Source organism: Jaculus jaculus, chromosome 4 (genome assembly GCF_020740685.1).
Source record: "Jaculus jaculus isolate mJacJac1 chromosome 4, mJacJac1.mat.Y.cur, whole genome shotgun sequence".
Taxonomy (NCBI): domain Eukaryota; kingdom Metazoa; phylum Chordata; class Mammalia; order Rodentia; family Dipodidae; genus Jaculus; species Jaculus jaculus.
This window is the reverse complement of record NC_059105.1, coordinates 64,337,989-64,358,942: the sequence shown is the minus strand read 5'-3', so window position 1 is coordinate 64,358,942 and position 20,954 is coordinate 64,337,989. Positions and strand designations below refer to the sequence as shown.

The 20,954-nt window shown below is 41.2% G+C and overlaps 1 protein-coding gene across 4 annotated transcripts in view; it reads right to left on the bottom strand.

Annotated features, from left to right (window-relative positions):
- The window catches only part of Chn1 (chimerin 1), a 206,388-nt gene that overhangs the window by 19,673 nt on the left and 165,761 nt on the right, over positions 1–20,954 (bottom strand). For all 4 annotated transcript variants that reach the window (XM_045147786.1, XM_045147787.1, XM_045147788.1 and 1 more), the window contains one exon: positions 3,881–3,965. In XM_045147786.1, the coding sequence (XP_045003721.1) occupies positions 3,881–3,965 (85 nt within the window). The remainder of the gene's footprint in view (positions 1–3,880; positions 3,966–20,954) is intronic.

Below are 20,954 nucleotides of genomic sequence, written 5' to 3'. Positions count from 1 at the left end.
TTATTTTTTTCTGATTTATTTTTATTACTTATTTATTTAATAGAGACAGAGAGAGGGACACAGAGAGTGAGAATGCATGTGCCAGAGTCTCTAGCCACTGCAAACAAACTCCAGACACATGCGCTACCATGTGTATCTGGCTTATGTGGGAACTGGAGAATTGAACCTGGGTCCTTAGGCTTTGCAGGCAAGCACCTTAACTGCTAAACCATCTCACCAGCCCTATTTTTCTCAACAGTGGTGTGTGCATCTGGAGTCCGTTTACAGCAGTTGGAGTACCCCTTCTCTCTGAGTCTCTCTGTCTCTCTGCTTGCAAATAAATAAAAATATAAAAAACTTTTATTTATCAGAAAGAGGGGGAGGGGTATACCAGGGCGCAAATGACTCCAGACACATGTGCCACTTGGTGCATCTGCTTTACATGGATACTGGGGAATCAAATCTATGTCAGCAGGCCTTGCAAGCAAGTGTCTTTTTTAGCTTACATTTCATAAAGAAAAAAAAAAATGCTTTGGGGGAGAGAGGGTATTACCAAGGGATTTTTTTTATAATCATGGAAAATGTTAATAAAAATTAAATAAAAAATTATCATTAAAAAAATGCTTTGGGAAATTGAACCAAACCAGAACAAAGCAAGCAGTCCTAGGGTTCCAAAACAGATGACTAGGGCTGGAGAGAAGGCTTAGCGGTTAAGGTGTTTGCCTACAAAGCCAAAGGACCTGGATCAACTCCCCAGGGCTCACATAAGCCAGATGCATAAGGTGAAGCATGCATCTGGAGTTCGTTTGCAGTGGCTGGAGGCCCTGGCACGCCCATTCTGTCTGCTTGCCTGCCTCTTGCTCTCTCACATAAATAAAATAAAATAAAACAGATGACTAAATCTCTCTCTCTTTGGTCTTATTTATTTACAGATATAGTCCAGGCTGGCCTTGAATTCAGAGCCCTCCAGCCTTCATTTCTGAAACATTGGGATTACAGGTATACGGCCTTGGGCCTTGTTGGACTTGACTTCTTAAAGGGTTCCTGCTTGGGCCACACTGTTTCAGCAAGAGGAGCATCGTCCTGCAGCTGTAGACAGTCACTTTCACGATAAGGTCACTCACTAGCAGGCAGAAGAAGGGGGAGGCTTTGGCAGATGAGTTTGTTTGAAGCTGCCCATGTCACTTGGGTTGCTGGGTTTTGAAAAGCTCATACACTGTAATGACCAGCATTCTCCTCCCCTTTCTGCTCCTTCATTTGCCCGTGATGGCTGTGGTGTGCCAGCAGCAAGCCCCATGCTTTTGGTTCTGAGGGGACAGCTTGCCATTGATATTAGCTGGGCACAATTAGATCTCGCAACAACTCTGCCAGCCTAGTGGTTTACACGGCGCCCAGTACTTGGACTTTTTTTATTTTTTGAGTGTGGGTGGGATACAGAATGCTGCTTTTGGCCAACACTCCACTATGCATTCCTGATAAGCTCTTTTGCCTTGGTGGATTTTTGATAAAAGAAACCAGAATAAAGCCAGCTGTCTTAGGGATCAAAAACAGATGAACACATCTCTTTTCTTACAGGCCTGCCATCTTCTCTGGCAAAATGTCTTTAATGTTGAGTGGCTAGTGTGTTAGCTTCCTATTGCTGCTGTAACACATCACCACAAAGTCAGTGACTTCAACAACAGCCTACCTAGTGAGAGTGAGCTCTTTCAGTTCTTTACTCTTTGAGTTGTGTTTTAGATAAATTAAACAGCTAAAAGGCCAGATGAATTGGAATCACTTTATAGCTCAGAACTCCATTATTGTTGCAAATGTAATTAGTTGTCAAAGTAAACAGAACTATATTTGAGTCTAAACACCACCCCTCTGCATTTTAAAAAGTAGGTCCACATATGTTTACATTATATGTTAATATGGTTCAAGTCCCACAGGCATAATACTTTTAAGGATAGAATGAAAAACTCTCAATGTTTTGCTTTCAGCCTCTGCCATTTGCTTATAGGTGAGGTGGAGTGAGGGAAGGTGATGAGGGCTAAGGGTTGAACACCTTCTCCTTTTCTAGGATGTTATCACTACAACAAATGTTCTCAAATATTTCTTCCAAATATGATTCAGGACTATAGCATATTACCACACATTATTCACACATGTTGTCTCTGTTCTTTGCTGACAGCTGACTTACGTAGCCTTCATTCTTTCAAAATGTAGTAGTCAGTACTATCATGAAAGAACAGCCACCATCATGAAATGTTAGAGGAAGTGTTGCAGTGTCAGCTGGTCAAGGGTGGGGACTCTGCAGGGCAGTACTTGATTGGCCTCTGAAAGACCACGGTGCAGACCATCTCACTGCTCCCACTTGACTGGCAGCACTTTCCAGCCCACAATGGGGCCTCTAGCCCAGCTGCATTGCCAAGGCCTTCCCAATGTGGCTACTTTGAGGATTCTGAAACTGGACCTGGAGCCAAGGCACATCCTTGCAGACCCCTCTGTACACATCAAGGCCACACTATACCAGTCTTATCCTTCTCCCAGTGGCCGAAGGGTTCTGAGTGGGACTGGCCAGTGACCTGCTGGGAGCCTGATTATGCTTTAGGGGTGCTCAGGAACAGTAACGGAGTAAGAGTGACTTGGGCTGCTCATATGCAATACACATTGTGCTTTGCCACTCAAGAAGATGAGACTTAGAAATATGAAAAATAGGACTTCAGAAATTTTTGCATATAATGGACAATAAGAACTTTGCATTTGAAAATCAGGCCATGAGAGAAATAAAGATATTTACAATGATAATCCTGAAAATTACCATTTTGAAATAATTTACTTTTAGTGTACATTAAAGATATATAAAATATATTAATTTTACAAATTAAATGATCAAATACTTCAAATTTAAAACTTACACAGTCATTTTTAAGCCTATGCTAGAATTTATAGTAGTTTGAATAAATGGGTAGTTAAGAATAGTTAGTTGTTCTATACAAATAAAATTCACATGCTATAAATAACTACTTCACCTCACAGAGTATTGAAATAAATCCCTGAAATGTATACACGCACACAAACACACACACTTTGGTAAGACAAAGAAAATTACATTATTTGGGGTTAGTTAGGATAGCGATCTGGGAAAACAGATTTAAGTTGTTTTTAAAATATGCTCATGTTTAGTATTCTTCTTCTTCTTCTTTTTTTTTTTTTTTGAGGTAGGGTCTTACTCTAGCTCAAGTTGACCTGGAATTCACTATGTAATCTCAGGCTGGCCTTGAACTCTCAGCTCCTACTTCTGCCTCCTGGGATTAAAGGCATGTGCCACCACACCCAGCTTATTTAGCATTTCTTTGTGTAAAACCTAAAGTACCTAAATTTAAATCTAAAATACCAGAGTTATATTTTACAAAAAGTTGTTATATCCAATACTTTAAAATGTCACAGAGAAAATATGAAGTGTTTTTTTTTTTTCCTCCCAGAACTTGGTAACTACCTTTGAAAGTAAATTCACAGACTTATTTTAAAAGTCTGACTTTACAAAATATTTAGTAAGGACAATCCTGTTTAACAAGCCATCTTTAAAATTCAGTTTCCAAGGCAACATAGGTCCTTGCACACTACTTTAAAAAAACTCACTTTTTTAAGTTTGTTACTACAACACCAAAGACAAGTATTAAATATAACTGCCTTACTTTTATCTCCTATTATTGGGTCTGAAACAGACTTCTCTCCTCAGTAGACTCATACCAGATCCCTACTGCTCTGTCCATCAAGTGTGAGGAGTTGAGGGCAGATTAAACGTCAGCTTCCAAAGCAGCTGCCTAAGAAGGCAGGTCTGAGAGAAGGCCGGGCTCCGGGCTGGTTGTGTGTGATGGGACATCTCCAACCTTAGTTCTCACGAGGGAGGCGCTCTTACCTGCGCATTTCACTCCCTGAGCAATGAGGCCCCACATGAAGTTGGCACAGTATTCACACCAGTGTGGCCCTCGGAATGTATGGACCTGAAAAAGAACAGGGCAAGGTGGGGAAAAGGGAGGCACATGAGAAGAGGCTTCATATCAAAGCACCAACATATAAGCCACACAACAACTTGGCTTCAGTGGAACTGATAAGAAGTTAGTTGTTATTTTCCCCAGAGCCTTATTTCCTCTTTTACCTTGATGACACAATAAATTGATACTCTGCAATTTCCTTCTGAAAACAATTTTTTATCATAAAACTGTCTAAAGAGTCTCCTCAGGCACAAGCAGCCTCTTCCCCATGCCATACAAACCCTGCATGCTCGAGTGTGGTGACATGAAGAGGGCTGTGAGTAGCATGGAGCGTGTCTTGGTTCTGGAAGGATGTTGGCAGATGATCCCAGTTTGTGTGGACACAGTGGGTCACACATGTGAAAGGGGACAACTGACTGGCTCCAACCGAATCATTAGAAAGGGCCAATTTCTACTCAAAACATCCAATACTGTGTTAGCATAGAGAATCGATACATCTTACAAATGACAGAAGCAACAGTTAATGAGAGACCTCAAGCAGTAACTCACCAATCATTCTATATCTTAATGTTTAACTGAATTTGATTCCTTTTCCCTAAGGAAATCCCAAAGAAGATAGAATTTTTTTAAATGCTAAGATATTCATAGATTTTTATTTTTTGAGACAGTCTTCTCCCAAGGTGGCCTGGAACTCACAGTCTTGTACCACACCAGCTCCCACAGGATTAAAAAATTATTTATTTATTGAGAGAAAGAGAGAGCGAGTGAGCGAACGAACATGCTAGGGCCTCTTGCCTCTGCAAATGAACTCCACATGCATGTGCCACTCTGTGCATCTGGCTTTATATGGGCACTGGGGAACTGAACCTAGGCCACAAGGCTTGGCAAGCACCTTTACATGAGAGCTTTTCTTTAAAGGCAGTATTTCATGGTAGCCCAGGCTGACCTGAAACTCACTCTGTAGCCTCAGGCTGGCCTCAAACTCAAGGTGTTTCTCTCATCTCAGCTTCCTCAGTGCTGGAATTAAAGGCATGCACCACCACATCTGGCTCTCCCACTTCCAGACTTTTATTTATGAATGGTGTGTTGGAGGGGAGCCACAGAGAGAGAATGAATGTGTGTATGCGTATGGGTGCACCAGCGCCTCCTGTCACTACAATCAAACTCCAGACATATGCACCACTTTGTGCATCAGGCTTCATGTAAGTACCGGGACTTGAACGAGGGCCTGCAGACCTTGCAAGCTAGTGCCTTTAATTGCTGAGCCATCTCCCCAGCCCTCCCACAGACTCTTATGCATAGCAAAGATAAATTATTCTAGCATACCTCAAGTGAACAAATATTTCTAGAACAGAGAAGTGATGAAGCCAACCCTGAACATTAAAGAATAAAATTAGAAAATCTTGAGTATTAATGCTAACGATTTAAGATTTCTGAGCAAAGATTGGTTGAAACTGCACTAGAGAAATGAAAGAGGAGAAAGTACATGGATATCAGCTGACATGCATGAAGTCAGGTTTATTAAGATAATTTATTCTTACAGGAAACAGTAAAACAAGTGAAAAACTACAGTGATGATTTGATTTCAATACATCTCTACTGCACAGTGAAATGCACAGATAGGCATGCCTTCTTCCACTACCGTTACAGTAGGTGTAGACATGGGCTGAGAAATGAAGTCAGTGATTTTAGGATATATGTGTAAATGTGTATGTGTGTATACATATACATACATACATATACATGTACATAAAATCTTCAAACCTAAGATGCCATAAATGTAGTATGTTCCATCCAGAAAAACCATGCCAATTATGAAAAACTTCTGATTAAAAAAAATTTTCAAAAGCTGAAATGTAAAATGTACCTACTAGAACCAGTGACATATGGTGTCATCAGAATTCAAAATATGACCACTGGCCCGAATGTCCATCTAGGGCCGTGGCAGAGAACACAAGGTTTACTTCGAGGGGTATTTGTGGCCGTGGCCGATGTTGAGCATGCTTGAGTACAAAATTTTTTGTTGACTTTGAGAAGTAGGCCACAATTCTTTTTCCATTTTTTATGGAAAAGGGTCAGGAATATAGACACAGTTGCTTCTGGAATGTTAATGATGTTCAGAGACCAGAAATTGCAAGCATTTCCTGGAGTTGCTGAAGCAGAGCCCAAGATCAACTGTCAGATACACTGTGATGTCCCAGTGCTTGTCTGTGCTCCTCCGAGCGAATGAAAGTGGGTGAGCACGCAGCCCCCCCTCATCCCCTCTGATGGGAACGGGGAGCTGACAGCGCTGGCTCATGCCGAGTTATATAATGGCCAAATCATCGCAATGCCTGGGGGTCACTTTAGACAAAGTCTTTGGGATAGAAATTGGCCCAACGGTGGACAGATCTCAGGACAGATACGTACGACTTGTTTGAAAGAGTGACCAAAACAGAATAAAGTATGGTGGAAGTTTCTGTATCTGCCAATTACTTTATGATAACATTCTGAAGTTACATTGGAGGAGCAAATAGAGTAGAAGGTGTTTTTTTTTTTTTTTTTTTAATTAGGTAAAGGATTTTGGCAAGCAGTAATGACTACACAGATATTACAATAGAACTCACCCCCACACTCACCTTCCTGATAGCACTGGAGAATATGACATTTTTGAAAGGCATGCTCATATTACGTATGCTGAAGAAAAGGTTTCAATATGTTTTCCTGGGGTGTGTATAACGTGTGTGAGGTGTATGCATGTGTATATGTGTGTGTGTGTGTGTGTGTGTGTGCATATGCATGTGCACCCTGTGTGGAGGCCAGATGTCGGCATCCTACTCTATTGCTCTTTTGCTTGATTTCCTTAAGACAGAGTTTTAAAAAATATTTTACTTACTTATTTGAGACAGAGAGAGAATGGGCACACCAGGGCATCCAGCCACTGTTTTACATCTAAAATTTATATTTCTTAAATTCCCTTTGTTCTGTGATACTATGACTATAGAACATTAAACTACATCCTTTCTGTCTTCTTCCAGAGGTCATCACAATGAAATGTCTTCATTCATTAGGTAGTTTTTATTCATTCATAAACAGTTATTAAGTAATGACATAGTAAGTATTCATTAAGTGAAGACAAAGGCTGTGGAATTAGGGAATTCATGGTAGATTTTTCCTGATAGAAACAGTGTGAGTTAATGAGAGTGCCCAAAGTGAGGGTGGGGAGCTGGAGAGGGGAGCTGCTTGGGCTAAGGACACAGCCTATGCGCTGAGCCCTCAGACAGCAGATGTGATTAAGCCTGTAAGGGAAGATTGAACCTTGTGGTAGTTTGATTGTGAAATGTCTCCCATAGCCTCATGTGTTGGTGAATAAGCCTCACACTCAATCCATGGATGGTGGCAATTTGGGAGGTGAATCCTTGCTGGAGGAGGTGTGCCATCTGACGTGGGCCTTGGGGTGTTATAGTCCAAGCTCCCCTGCCCAGAGCTTGCTCACTCTTGTTGCTACCTGTCCACTGCTGTGGCAAGATGTCATGCCCAGTCTCTGCTCTCCCATGCTAAAATAAACTCTTTCCTTCCATAAGCTACTTTTACTTGGGTGTTTTGTCCCAGCAATGAGAGGGTGACTTTAACAGATGTGTGTGTATACATGCACATGATGAGAAGGGCACATCAGGAGAGCTTGTTCCACAGAAATCCAAGACACAGGTGTGAAGGAAACAATGTGGAGGTAGTGTTTCCAATTCAGAGGTGGCGGAGCAATAACCGGCATAGGAGACCAGAGAGGCAGACGTGGTCCTTCCCTGTCCAGTGAGCAATGCAATGTCATAGGCACAGGAGCTTTTTAAGGAGAGGGACACAAGTCAAGATGGTAAGAGGGAAGGAAAACAGACTAGGTAGGATACTCTGGCAGCCATCCAGGAAGTGGCAGCATGGATGTGAACTCGGGCAGTAGAGATGAGTGGGAACTAATAAAACTGGAGGTGAAGGAGAAGAGAGGGACCAAGGATAACAATTAGGGTCTGAGACCTGGCATGTGGGGGAAGATGATGATGATAGGGATACAGAAATAAGGGAGCCAGTTTGGAAGGGAGGGCAAGGCTGATAGAAGATCTGTGGGAAAGAAGACTCTGAAAGGGCAGGGTCCTAGCATCAACTGCAGATGGCATCCAGGCAGGCAGCTGGCTTTGAATAGAGTTGGAAGGAAACGGGAGCTGGTGGCTGTGCAGGAGTGGTGGAGATGCCACTGAGGTCAGAGGGCACAGGGAGTCCACAGGTGATGCAGTCTTTGCATCAGAAGTAAGTTCAGCTAAAGCCAATGAGTAGTTTGGAGAAACAGGGGTGAGGAAGTAGGGCTGGCCAGGAGCGTAGAGCAGGATACTGGGCTCAAAGCAAGCTTCTTTGCTGATGTCACTGAGACCATACTACCCCATGTCAAGGACTGAGTGATACATATCTTCTTCTAAATGTGAAATTTCACGTTATTTGAGGCTTATGTAAATGTTGCATTCTATGTGCAGTTTTACGTTATCAGTGAAGTTGATATCACATACTTTACAAATTGAGAAAATGGTATCTTGAGGACATCAACTGCACAGATCATAGAATTTAGATTAGCCTGTATCCTGGAGGGCATTATGCTAAGTGAAACAAGTCAGGCACAGAAAGACACACTCTAATTCTCATTTGTATGTGGAAGCTGAAAATGCTGACTTCAGTAGAGAGAACAGTGATTATTACTAAAGTGGGGATGGACAGAGGAAGATTAATGGGTACAGGGGTGTGACTGGATTGAAGGAATAGCCACTGCCTCTCCTCTTCCTCCTCTTTTCCTTGAAGCTTTTAAAAGATAGTCTCATGTAGTTCAGGCTGGCCTTGAACTCAGTAGATAGCTAAAGATGGCCTTGAACTCTTTTTTTTAAATTTAATTTTTATTAACATTTTCCATGATTATAAAAAAAAATCCCATGGTAATACCCTCCCCCCCCGCACTTTCCCCTTTGACATTCCATTCTCCATCATATTACCTCCCCATCTCAATCATTCTACTTACATATATACAATACCAACCTATTAAGTACCCTCCTCCCTTCCTTTCTCTTCCCTTTATATCTTTTTAACTTACTGGCCTCTGCTACTAAGTATTCTCCTTCTCACACAGAAGCCCAATCATCTGTAGCTAGGATCCACATATGAGGGAGAACATGTGGCCTTGAACTCTTGATCCTCCTGATGCTACTTCCCAAGTGCTGAGGTTACAGGCATGTGCTACCTGGCTGAGAAACAGTTTCTAATTGGCAGTGGGGTTAACTCTAGTTAACAACGGTTAGTTGCTATGATTCAATGTTCTAAGACAGTGCAGTGATCGATGCCTGAGTGGCTGATGCTGCTATCTTCATCTGGTCATTACACTTACGCACTTATGTTACAACATCATGCTGTACCTCATAAATAGTGCAATTATGTGCCAATTGAAAGAAATGGCTCTTCAGTTGTCCAGCATGATCTAGCACAATGGAGGCAGGTGCTATATCCTGCAGGCAAGACAGCTGCCACCAATTTTACTAGATATGGTTGTACTTTAATTACCCATTTTAGAAACCAGTTAATCAAAATGTAATGGGCATTCAAAAATAGTTAAAAGGTCAAAAGTTCCACGTTGGGGATTATTTCTGCTTAGGAGGCTGCTAAGAAGGAACTGAGGTGCATATGGAGAAGAGAAAGGCTGAAATGGGTCATGAGAGGCTTTAGAGCAAAGCCCTAAACCACTGGGGTATCTTTTTTAGGGGTGGTGCTACGGATTGAGTGCAGAGTCTGGCATATGGTAGACAAGCTCTCTCACTGAGCCACGTACATCTCCATCTCTTGGGTTGTTGAGAAAGAAGTGTCTATGGAATCCAGGCTGGCCCTGGACGCTGCTCCTCTTTCCCCCACTTCCTCAGTGCGAGGACATAGGTGGGTGCCACCATGCTCACCAGGCAACAGTAACTTGTGCCTGGCATTCTCTACCCTTTCTGTAGTACATTCATCTGCAGCTGGGAAGTACTTGAGGAATAAAAACCAATACATCTTTGTCAACATAAACAATTAATAGACACTCATTATGGGAGACTTAATGCCATTTTAAAAACATCTTTTATCTAAAGAGCCTCAGATATTTTTCCTAAGTCTGTGCTTTTCTGCTTTTGTGTTCTCATCTCCAAAGCTGTCAGTTTTTTCACCTTCCTTACCTCCAGCTCTCATTTTCAATTAATGATTCTTAGTTGTTAACTGAGAAATCTAAGAATTTTGTTAGTATTTGATATAAACCAGGAAAATGTTTTATCTTTTTAAAGTCCTGTTTATAAAAAATTTTTAATTAAAATTTTTTATTGACAATTTTTGTATATGTACATAATGTATGCAATCATGACCTTCTTCTGTCACCCTTCCCTTATCTCCATCCCTTTGAGTCCCTTCTTCCCATCTAGTCCCTCTCTTGAAGGCCTCCTTGGCTCTTTCTTGAGTTGCTGACCGTTGAGCTGAAGGAAGTGTGTAATGAATGAGGCACCAGCATCATCTTACTCTGGTACATCCATCAAGTTACTGGACACCCTTTCTTCCAAGCAGAAACCAGCCTCTGCTTTTGATGTCTACTGGCTGTTTGACTTTAAAGACATACTGGCTTTGTAAGGTGACAGAGGAACCAACTCTTTTATCAATGTCACTATTTGAAACAAATCATTTGATCAACTTATCAGAAATGATGTCTTTGGGAAGGGGTTTTGGCAAGATAACCCCAAAGAGCAATCAGTGGCCGCACACAGCTGTATAGTGAAGTCAGGACGGTCCTCAGGAAGGCCGCCTAAGCGGGCCGCAGGTCTAGGACTCTCTTAGGCTGCCTCTAAAGCTGTTGTCCATCTTGACAAGAAGGACAGGATACATAGATGGCTGAGACCTTAATGAACAAACAGAATGACCAACTAGTTTTAATGCCTTCTTCTCTTTTGCAACTAGAAAAAGACAACTTTATTACCAAGGCCTTTGAGACTGCTTTTCGCCAGTGCACAGCTTTCATGTTAATTGCTCTGTTAAAGCAGAAGGCTCTGCTCTTTAGTGGACCCCAGCAGTCTTACCACTGGTTTCAATCCAGCTGAAAAGGACCCAGAGCATGTGAGATGGGTGGTACACTGAGAGGCACAAGCTGACGTCCTGTGTCTCCTGAGCTAGTGCTTGGTAAACACTCGTCAATCTCAAAGGGGCCTGTTTTATACTGATTGAAACTTGCCCTTACATGAGGAAATGAGCACACCTGCTCCTTGCCACGTTTACAGCAGGCACACCTCCAGTTTGAATGCTAATAATAGAAAACTACAAAAGAAATTCGTGCTGCAGGAAGAAAAATGCAGCATTAGCGTCACTGCCCCTTCAGGCCAATCACATCTTCCTTCTAGATGCAGCAGCAAAGGCAGAAGACCCGGTGCCTGCTGCAAATGCAGACCACGCGGGGGGGTGAGGGAAACACTGGGGCAGTGAAGTTTTGCTGGGGAAGGTGACGATGACATTTCAGCTGTAGCTTTTAATTTGAGAGGCTCTACTGAGTCAGTCCTCCAGCATGGTTCTGGGCAGCGAAGGAAGGCAACACATGAGCAAATCAAGTGGAAAGACTGTAAGTAGACAGGCAGCCATGCACAAAAGGCTGTTTCTTCCCCACTCTCCATTTTTTGTCAATGCATTTGAATAATATATATATCAATATCTATCTACTCGAATCTAAATCTATCTCATCTTGCTACATAGCCCAGGCTGGACATGTGTTCCTCTTTTCCCAGTATCCTATGTCCTGGGATTAGAAATGTGTGCCAACATGCTGAGCTAGAGTGCACTCAAATTACCACACATCAGTCTCATGAAGACATTTTAATTTTTTTTTTTTTTTTTTTTTTTTTTTTTTTTTTTTTTTTTTTTTTGGTTTTTCGAGGTAGGGTCTCACTCTGGCCCAGACTGACCTGAATTCACTATGGAGTCTCAGGGTGGCCTTGAACTCACGGTGATCCTCCTACCTCTGCCTCCCAAGTGCTGGGATTAAAGGCATGCGCCACCACGCCCGGTTTAGACATTAAAAATTTTTTGATCAATATGATATAAAATTTACAATTTTAATTCTGTCACTTCAGTTAAAGTATTTTGATATATTTTGTGAAAAGAGGATGTATATAATATTGTACATGATCATTCTCAATAAATACACAAGTCTGTATAGGGGTCCCTTGGGAAAAAAGGTGCATCAGGTAACTAAAAGTGGGGTATATTTAGTGTCTTGCCTGATGTTTAATTAAATCAAGTCAAAGATGCTAACTGCTTTTAAACTCCTGCTGGCCAATTTGAAAGATCTGTAAGATAGTGGCCACAGCAGGGAAGACAAAAGAAATGTACCAGGCCCTTGCTGAAGCACAATTTTCATTTTATTTTATTTTATTTTTTTTTATTTTTATTTATTTATTTGAGAGCGACAGACACAGAGAGAAAGACAGACAGAGGGAGAGAGAGAGAATGGGCGCACCAGGGCTTCCAGCACTGCAAACGAACTCCAGACGCGTGCGCCCCCTTGTGCATCTGGCTAACGTGGGACCTGGGGAATCGAGCCTCGAACCGGGGTCCTTAGGTTTCACAGGCAAGCGCTTAACCGCTAAGCCATCTCTCCAGCCCTGAAGCACAATTTTAAGTAAAAGTCTGAGATAGTAAGTTCCTAGAACAACAGGAGGAGGACAGTGGCCAGAGCAACCGAAGTCAGGGAGGCGTGGGACAGCTGGTGAGGAGGTCTACATGCCAACAGCTGCTGCTGCAGGAACTCGCCCAGGGAGGATCCGCAGGGGCTCTGATGGCATGTACCGAACCACACAAGTGTTAACAGGCAGGAGCAGCACACTGATCAGGATGACAAATGGCAGAAAACTGGTTACCTGACATTCCAAGTCAGAGAAAACTTCAAAATAGAAGGAAATGCCATAAAAGCCACCTAGCCTTACACTGGCCATATGACTAGTAATGATGCTCCAAACTGTAAGAACTAAGTAAGCCACAGGGAAGTTAAAGGAGCACAGCCAGGCTGTGACAGTTCTCACTTACTAGCAGGTGACTGTTAGAGTAACGGAGTAAGCTCTCCCACAGGAAGAACATTATGTAAACCGGTTCTATTAAATGGTATATGACACAATACTTTAAATGTGCAGAAAAAAATGAATTATTAAATCTACTACTAATAGTACATTGATTATAATTCAATATAAGGATTTATTAGCAGTGTTATATTCCTTTATGGACTCCTTCATAATTCATCTATTTCCTCAGACATTACTATGTCTATGTGGGGGAAAAAAATCCCTCTAAAATTACAGGTAGGTTATTAGTAAAAGCAGGTGAAGTTGCTTAGAGTTGTACATGACTATTACTGTTGGAATAAACCTGGCTGGCATCTGGTGCCAGTGTTCTGTTCTAAGCTGACTGAATGGCACCTCACTCTGTATCATCAATCTGTACCAGGAATAAGGAGTAGACATAGCAAATCTCTCTTATCAGCCCATCCATCCATCCATCCATCCATCCATCCATCCATCCATGTATCCATCCTAGGAGAAAAGGCCTTGCTATAGTTGCTAAGGCTTGCCTATAACTCATTCTGTAGCCTAGGTTAGTTTTGAACTCATAATCCTCCTACCTCAGATACTCAAGACTGGGATTATAGGTGAGTGTCACCAAACTTGGCTCTTTTATTTACTGATGACTGATCATGTTATAAAGAACAGAGTATATACAAAAGTATAACAATAAATATAACCAAATACTCAAAACCTGTTTCCATTTCAAAATATGGATAATTAAAATTATAATTTTAACTTATTTCTCTCTGATGACTTTATCTCAACTCTAAATTGAACCATAGTCACAAGGTTTAAAAATATGAAATGTCATAGTCTAAAACAATACTTTGAAAGTTGGCTTCATTACTTGGATAAGTGAGTTACATTCAAGTATCAGTAATAAAAATGAACATAGAAAATCAGTACTTCAAAATACCAATCATCTGGTTATATATGCACAGCAGGAAAAGAAAACAATGGACTCCATCTGGTCATGTGGTAAAAGGCACTTCATGATTCATGGCTGAGTGACAGAAAACCTCTATTCATGGTATAAATAGGTAAACAATGCTGAGACATAAAACAATGCCCCACAATTTTTTTGGAGTCAGTGTTCATTAATTTAACACTTCTACAGAAGCAGGTTTCAGTATCACACATTGCATTATGAATGGAAGCATGCTAGAATACACAAGAAAAGAAAGACCTGACTGAACTGCCCTGAAAATTATTAACTGATGTGTGAGGAGGGTATGACTCAGTACTAGAATGCTTGCTTTGCAAGTATGAGGGGCTGAGTTTGATTCCCCAGCACTCTGGAAACCCAACCAAGCTGTATATGGTGGTATACATCTTTATTCCAAGCACTCAGAAGGGTAACCAGTATTAGGCAAGGGGTACATAGTGAGAAACTGGGTTTTTTTTTTGAAAACCAAACTGCAAATAAAAACACCCTCCAAGACCCAAAACTACAAAACCATAAACAATCTTCATCCATAACCTGTGTGGCAAAAGTTCTCTTTATAGTCATAGTAAAGGAGATCTTGACTTCTTTTTCCTCCATTGGATTTCTTGTTTCACTGATAGCTGCTCCTTAGTACTTTTATGTTGGTTAGTCTAGTTTCTTATGGTGAAAGCATACTCAGCTTACCAACTTAAGAAAAAAAATATTTCCTTTTCTAATATAAGTATTCGATGGGATAAATTTCCCATTCAGTACAATTTTAGCTATATTCTTCAAATTGTTATGTTTTTCTTTTCAATCCATTTGAAGTATTTTCTAGGGTTTCATGTGATTTCTCCTTTAATCTATGAGCTAGAGTATGTTGTTTAAGTTCTCAGTGTGTGGAATGTTTTCCAGATATCCAATATCGATTTTGAATTTCATTCTGTTGTGGTATGCTTTGTATAATTTCAACTTTTATTTATTTCTTTTGGGCCTTGGGTTTCATTCTGTTACGCTTATCAATACTGGATTATGGGCCAGAATATTGTCTATATTGCTGGATCTTGCATGTTCATTTGAAAGGTGAGTGTATTCTGCTGTAATGGAGTACCAGTTAGATCAAATTTGCCAATTTGATGATCAGTTGTGGTGGTTTGACTCAGGTGTCCTCCATAAACTTAGGTGGTCTGAATGTTAGGTCCCCAGCTGATGGCAATTTTGGAATTAATGCCTCCTGGAGGGAGTGTATTGTTGGGGGCGGGCTTATGAGTGTTATAAGCCAGTTTCCCCATGCCAGTGTTTGGCACACTCTCCTGTTGCTATTGTCCACCTTATGTTGTCCAGGGGGTGATGTCCACCTTCTGCTCATGTCATTGTTTCCCCCTGCCATTGTGGAGCTTCCCCTCGAGCCTGTAAGCCAAAGTTAACCTTTTTTTCCCACAAGCTGCTCTTGGTCAGGTGATTTCTGCCAGGAATGTGAGCCTGACTGCAATATCAGTATAACTGTCACTCTGGTCTCTCCCTGAGGAGACAGCTAAAATCTTTTGCTACAATGTGGACATGTTTATTTCACCTGAAGTTCAGCTGTTGCTTTATGTATTTTGAAACTGTTACTAGGTGTATATATGCTTTGAAATCCTATGTCCTCCTAATGAATTTTACCCTTATTTTCAATAATACTCCTTGCCTTATTAGGTACCATATTTAATATAAATCTATGGCCCACATCTAGGCCAATCAGCACAGTCTCTTCTCTGCATAGGATCTACTGTGAAGAGATGGGCACTTAATCAGGTGAATGAAAGGTAGGCCTAAAACCTGACAAAATGGTCTCTCTTTACAGTCAGAATTGGGGAGGATAAAGAGCTGGTGCTTCTATCATCCTATCACGTAAAAATAAACTTGGAATTGGGAAACAGGGATCTGGTCCCCAGTTGAAGGACTTATTTAATGTTGGACTTCTACTATGTGACATGGTAAATTTCATTTGTGCCTCAGCTAGTGTGGGCTGGGCTTTCTGATACTTTCTGATACTTAAAATGTATCACAAGTGTTCTATCAAACTGTAAATAATATTCATGGGTTTCAAATGGTTTAAAAAATAAAATAAAATAAAATAAAATAAGATAAAATAAAACACCCCAGTGAAGCAATGTCATAAAAGAGTGAGGTAGTAAACTGTCACAGCAACCAGCAAAGCCAACTTCTCTATGAAGAAAGGCCTGTGCCCTGGGAAGAGCAGCAGGCAGAGATAAGCTGGGTCACATGGAAGAAGTTAGCTCCAAAGTTAGTTTCAATACAGAAGAAAGAGCAAGCATGACATTTTAGGTTTGATTGAGACAAATCACATAGATGACCCAAGTGTCACCTCTAACAGAACAAAAGAGGATTTGCCTGGTAGGACAAGAAATCTCTGGCCTCCAGGAATGAAAAGAATACATTCTTTTAAGTTTTTACATCTGAACACCATCATACAAAACATGACCAGTTCTATTTTTGTTCCCCAAATGAAAACCAAAACATAGACAGGGAGCAGCTGGTGTTCTGTGTTCCTCAAGACTGTAACACTGCTCCACTGATGCCCCACCTCTTATCGGAGTTTTTAATTTAAGAAGGGGGTTAGGAAACCATTTTTTCTTTTTTAAAAAAAGCCAATATGCTATGGCGCTTACCATAAAAATGACTTGTAAGTCTTCACCTACTAGCAGTTCTTCTGTGATAAAATATTTTAAAAAGAAGAGCTGGGGGAGGGGAATGGGTAGGGTGCTTACCCTGCAAGCAAAAGGAGCTGAGTTTGATCTCAAGAACCCACAGAAAACACAAAGCTAGTGTAACAACATGTGCCTGTAATCCCAATGCTGGGGAGGCAGAGGCAGGAAGATCCCTAGAGATCACAGCCCAGCCACTCTAGTCTACTTGGAAGCTCAAGACCAATGAGAGACCTTGTCTCAAGGAAGGTGGGCAGCACCTGAGGAATAACACCCAAGGTTGTTCTCTAGCCAACACACACACACATACACACACACCCCTGGGAATAAGGTACAATGGTAGAGTACTTGCCTAGCATATATGAAGTCCTGGGCTTAAGCCCCAGTATCACTTTTTAAGAAGAAAATTTTTTTTGTTCATTTTTTATTTATTTATTTGAGAGCGACAGACATAGGGAGAAAGACAGATAGAGGGAGAGAGAGAATGGGCACGCCAGGGCTTCCAGCCATTGCAAATGAACTCCAGACGCGTGCGCCCCCTTGTGCATCTGGCTAACGTGGGACCTGGGAAACCGAGCCTCGAACCAGGGTCCTTAGGCTTCACAGGCAAGCGCTTAACTGCTAAGCCATCTCTCCAGCCCCCCCAGTATCACTTTTAAAAAGCCAACACCTGATATATATTCTCTTTACTTATTTTAAAAATTATATCAACTTCCTTTGTATGTCTTTCTTATCCTTGACTCTTAGGTCCTTTGATGAAGTTATAGTTTTTGTGTTGTGTATTATTAACTAATGAATGATGAATGCTGACTAATGATGAGACAGGTTTGCTGAAACACTAAACTTGACGGAAACAGCAGTAACTGAGGTTATAATGTGCATGTGCTCCACATAACTCTCTGATCACCTTATTAAAGCCACTGTCAGTCTTACTACTAGTAAGACTTTTGGTTCACTAGTGAATGCTTACACAGTGGGTCACAAAGATGAAGTATGATGGCAAGATTTGTCAAATCAAGCCTGAGAATAGAGATACAATGCTGAATAAGCATTTGTCCTATTAACCTAAAAATAAGCAACAAAGAATTTAAACCCCAATCCTCAGTTAAATTTGAGAGGAGAAAGTGAAGCTGCAACACAACATATCTGAAAATAGTCTTTAGCAACAGAACCATCTCTCCAGCCTAAAATGTAGCCTTTAAAATACTAACTCATCCCAAGTATGGGAAAAACCAAGTCCCTAATATAAAGTGTTAGAAGAAAAGATCCCTAATATAAAGCATTACCAGAAAAAAAAAAAATCTAGAAAAGGTGACTATAGTAGTTTGAATGTATGGGCCCAAAGACTCAGGTGCTTGACTAAAATTGAGTTTGCAGCATCAGTCCCTAGCAGGCAGACTCCTGCTATGGGGGGAGGGGGGAATGTATCACTGGGAGCAAACCAATTCTGAATTCCAGCCCAGTGGTATATAGAAAAGTTTGAACTCTGGCAGGGTCCCTGGTTGCTGCTTTTTGGTATTTGCTAACTGTTTGGTTCTCTCTCTGCTTGAGTTTGTGAAAGGGAGTCAGCTTATTCTACCACTGATGAAACATCCCCTGAATCTGTAAGCTTGAAATAAAGTCCTTCCTCTCCTCAACTGTGTCTGGTTGGATGATCATCCCAGTATTGTAGAGCTGTCTACTACAGTGACTTAAATTTTATTTTAGATAAGTTCTTGTCATAAAGATCAATGTTCCTGCCTCTGACTCTTAAATGTTAAGATTACAGGAATATGTCACCATGCCTGGCCCTAAAAGTTTTTTCTATCCATCCATCCATCCATCCATCCATCCATCCATCCATCCATCCATATATGAGGACTGGTTCAAATTCAAGGCCGACCTGGGCCACAGAATGAGACCCTGTTTCAGAACAAAAAGCACCAGCTCCCCCCTTTCTTTTGCTGGGGATGCCTTTGTGCTTTAGGAGAGAATGAGAGACAGAGAGAGACAGAGTGAGAAAGAGGAAAGAGAGAGAGAGAGAACTGGCATGCCAGGGGCTCAGCCAATCAAATTCTATTTTTTTTAAAAAAAATACTTTATGTATTTGAAAGAGGGAGGGAGGGAGGGAAGGAGGAAGAGAAAGAGAGGGCGGGGGGAGGGAATATGAGCATGCCAGGGCCTCCAGCTGCTGAAAATGAACTCTAGACATATGTGCCACCTTGTGCATCTGGCTCACATGGATTGTGGGGAATCAAACATGGGTCCTTCGACTTTGTAGGCAAGTGCCTTAACTGCTAAACCATCTCTCAAACGCTAAAAGTTTTATTTTTTAATTGACAAAATGGTAGGTACTTTTTTGTGTACAAGCTGTTTTTCTTCTGTACTTCTATGCAGTTCTGGGAATTGAACTCAGGGTCTTGTACATGCTAGGCAAGTACTCTATCACTAAGCTGCACCTCTATCCCCAACATGGTTAGTGTAAAATATGTATGCATTGTGACATGTTATTGAGCTTTGTCACTGGGTTAGAAGTCATAGGCCAAGTTATTTTGTGATATATGTTGGAGACACTTGATATAAAATCCTGTCAGTACATGGCATATGTTGGAAATAATACTGTATAAGGTACAGTTTGAACCAGGGGGTCTCAAATGATGCTGCTGTAGTTAAGAATCCGGATTGGTTGTGCTGAGATGGAGCCAGGCTCACTCTTCAGGTGTTCAAAAGAAGCAACCCTGCATCTTGGTTTCAAAGGGAGTCCTAAGGGTTCTGATCTCTCTCTTTCCTCTCCCTCCTGCTTCTCCCCAAGTATTTGTAGTTCATAAATTAAATAGGACAGTTAGCAAGTTCCACTAATAGCCTTATAATAAAAACAACTTGAAAATCTTCGTCCAAATTTTAAAGCAACAAATGCAGAAATAAATGGGACTATAGCAAACAAAAATACCTCCACACAGCAAAGGAATTAATAGTGAAAAGGCTACCTACAAAATGGCAGAAAATATTTGCAAGCCTTACAGAGGTCAATATTCAAAGCTCATTAGGAACTCCTATAACTGAAGAGCTAGGCAACCACATATTTTAAAACTTATGTTTATAATTTGTGGGGTATGTGTATACAGGTGTATGTGTAGAGGTCAGAGGACAGTTTTGAGATGTCGTATTCCACCTCCTTTAAGCCAGGGTCTCTTGCTGCTACAAACAAACAGCTAGGTACAAATGAAAGTCAGACTAGCTGGCTTCTGAGTTTTAGATTCTCCTGGCTTTGTCTCCCATTTTGGGATCATATATGTGGGGCCATTTTGCATCTGGCTTTTCATGTGTGCTTGTGAACTGGATCCAGGTCAGAAGGCTTTGCAAGCACATATTTTTACTGCTGAGCCATATTCCTACCCTCGCTAGATGACTTAAAAAAAATGAGGCAGATATAAAATCCCTGTGGGCCTGATATTGAGGAGGATCACTTAAGCCTAAGAGATCAAGGACAGCCTGGGAAGCATGGCAAGCCACATCTAGTAAAAGAAAGAAAAAAAAAAACAAACAAGGTGTGTATGAGGGTGGAGGCAAAAGATTTGACTGAACAAACATTCCTTCACAGAAGATGTCCAAATGAACAACAGATATACAAAAAGACTGTGCAACATAATTAAAACTATCATGGGATATCCCTTCATACCTGTTAGAATGACCACACCAAAAAATAAAAGTGTTGGTGACGATGTGGGGAAGCAGCATCCTGAATGGTGTTTGTGGGAATGTAAAATGGTGCCACTGTTACAGAAAACAGCATGGTGGTTCCTCAAAAATAAAAATAGGGCCATCACACAATCCAGGAATCCTACTTTTGGGTACAAACCCTGTGGTGGCTTGGATTCGATACCTTCCCATAAACTCATTTATTTTGTGTGCTTGGTCCTTGGCTGGTGGAAGGTTGGGAGGTGGAGACTTGCTGGAGAACATATGCTATCAGGAGTGGACCTTGAGGTCGACTGGCCCTAGCTTACTCTCTTGCTATTCTCCATCTGCTCAGGAAAGACTACTCATGTCATGTTGTCCCCTGACATCATGAAGCTTTCTCTGGAGACCGTAGGCCACAATAAAATAACTTTCCTCTCATCAGCTGCTTTTGCTTGGATGTTTTATCTTAGCAATGAGAGGGTAACTACAATAGATCCCAAAGGATTAAAACCAGGATCTCAAGAAGGTATCCACACTCTACCAATGGTAGCATTAGCCATAATACCCACATACAAAGAATATTAGG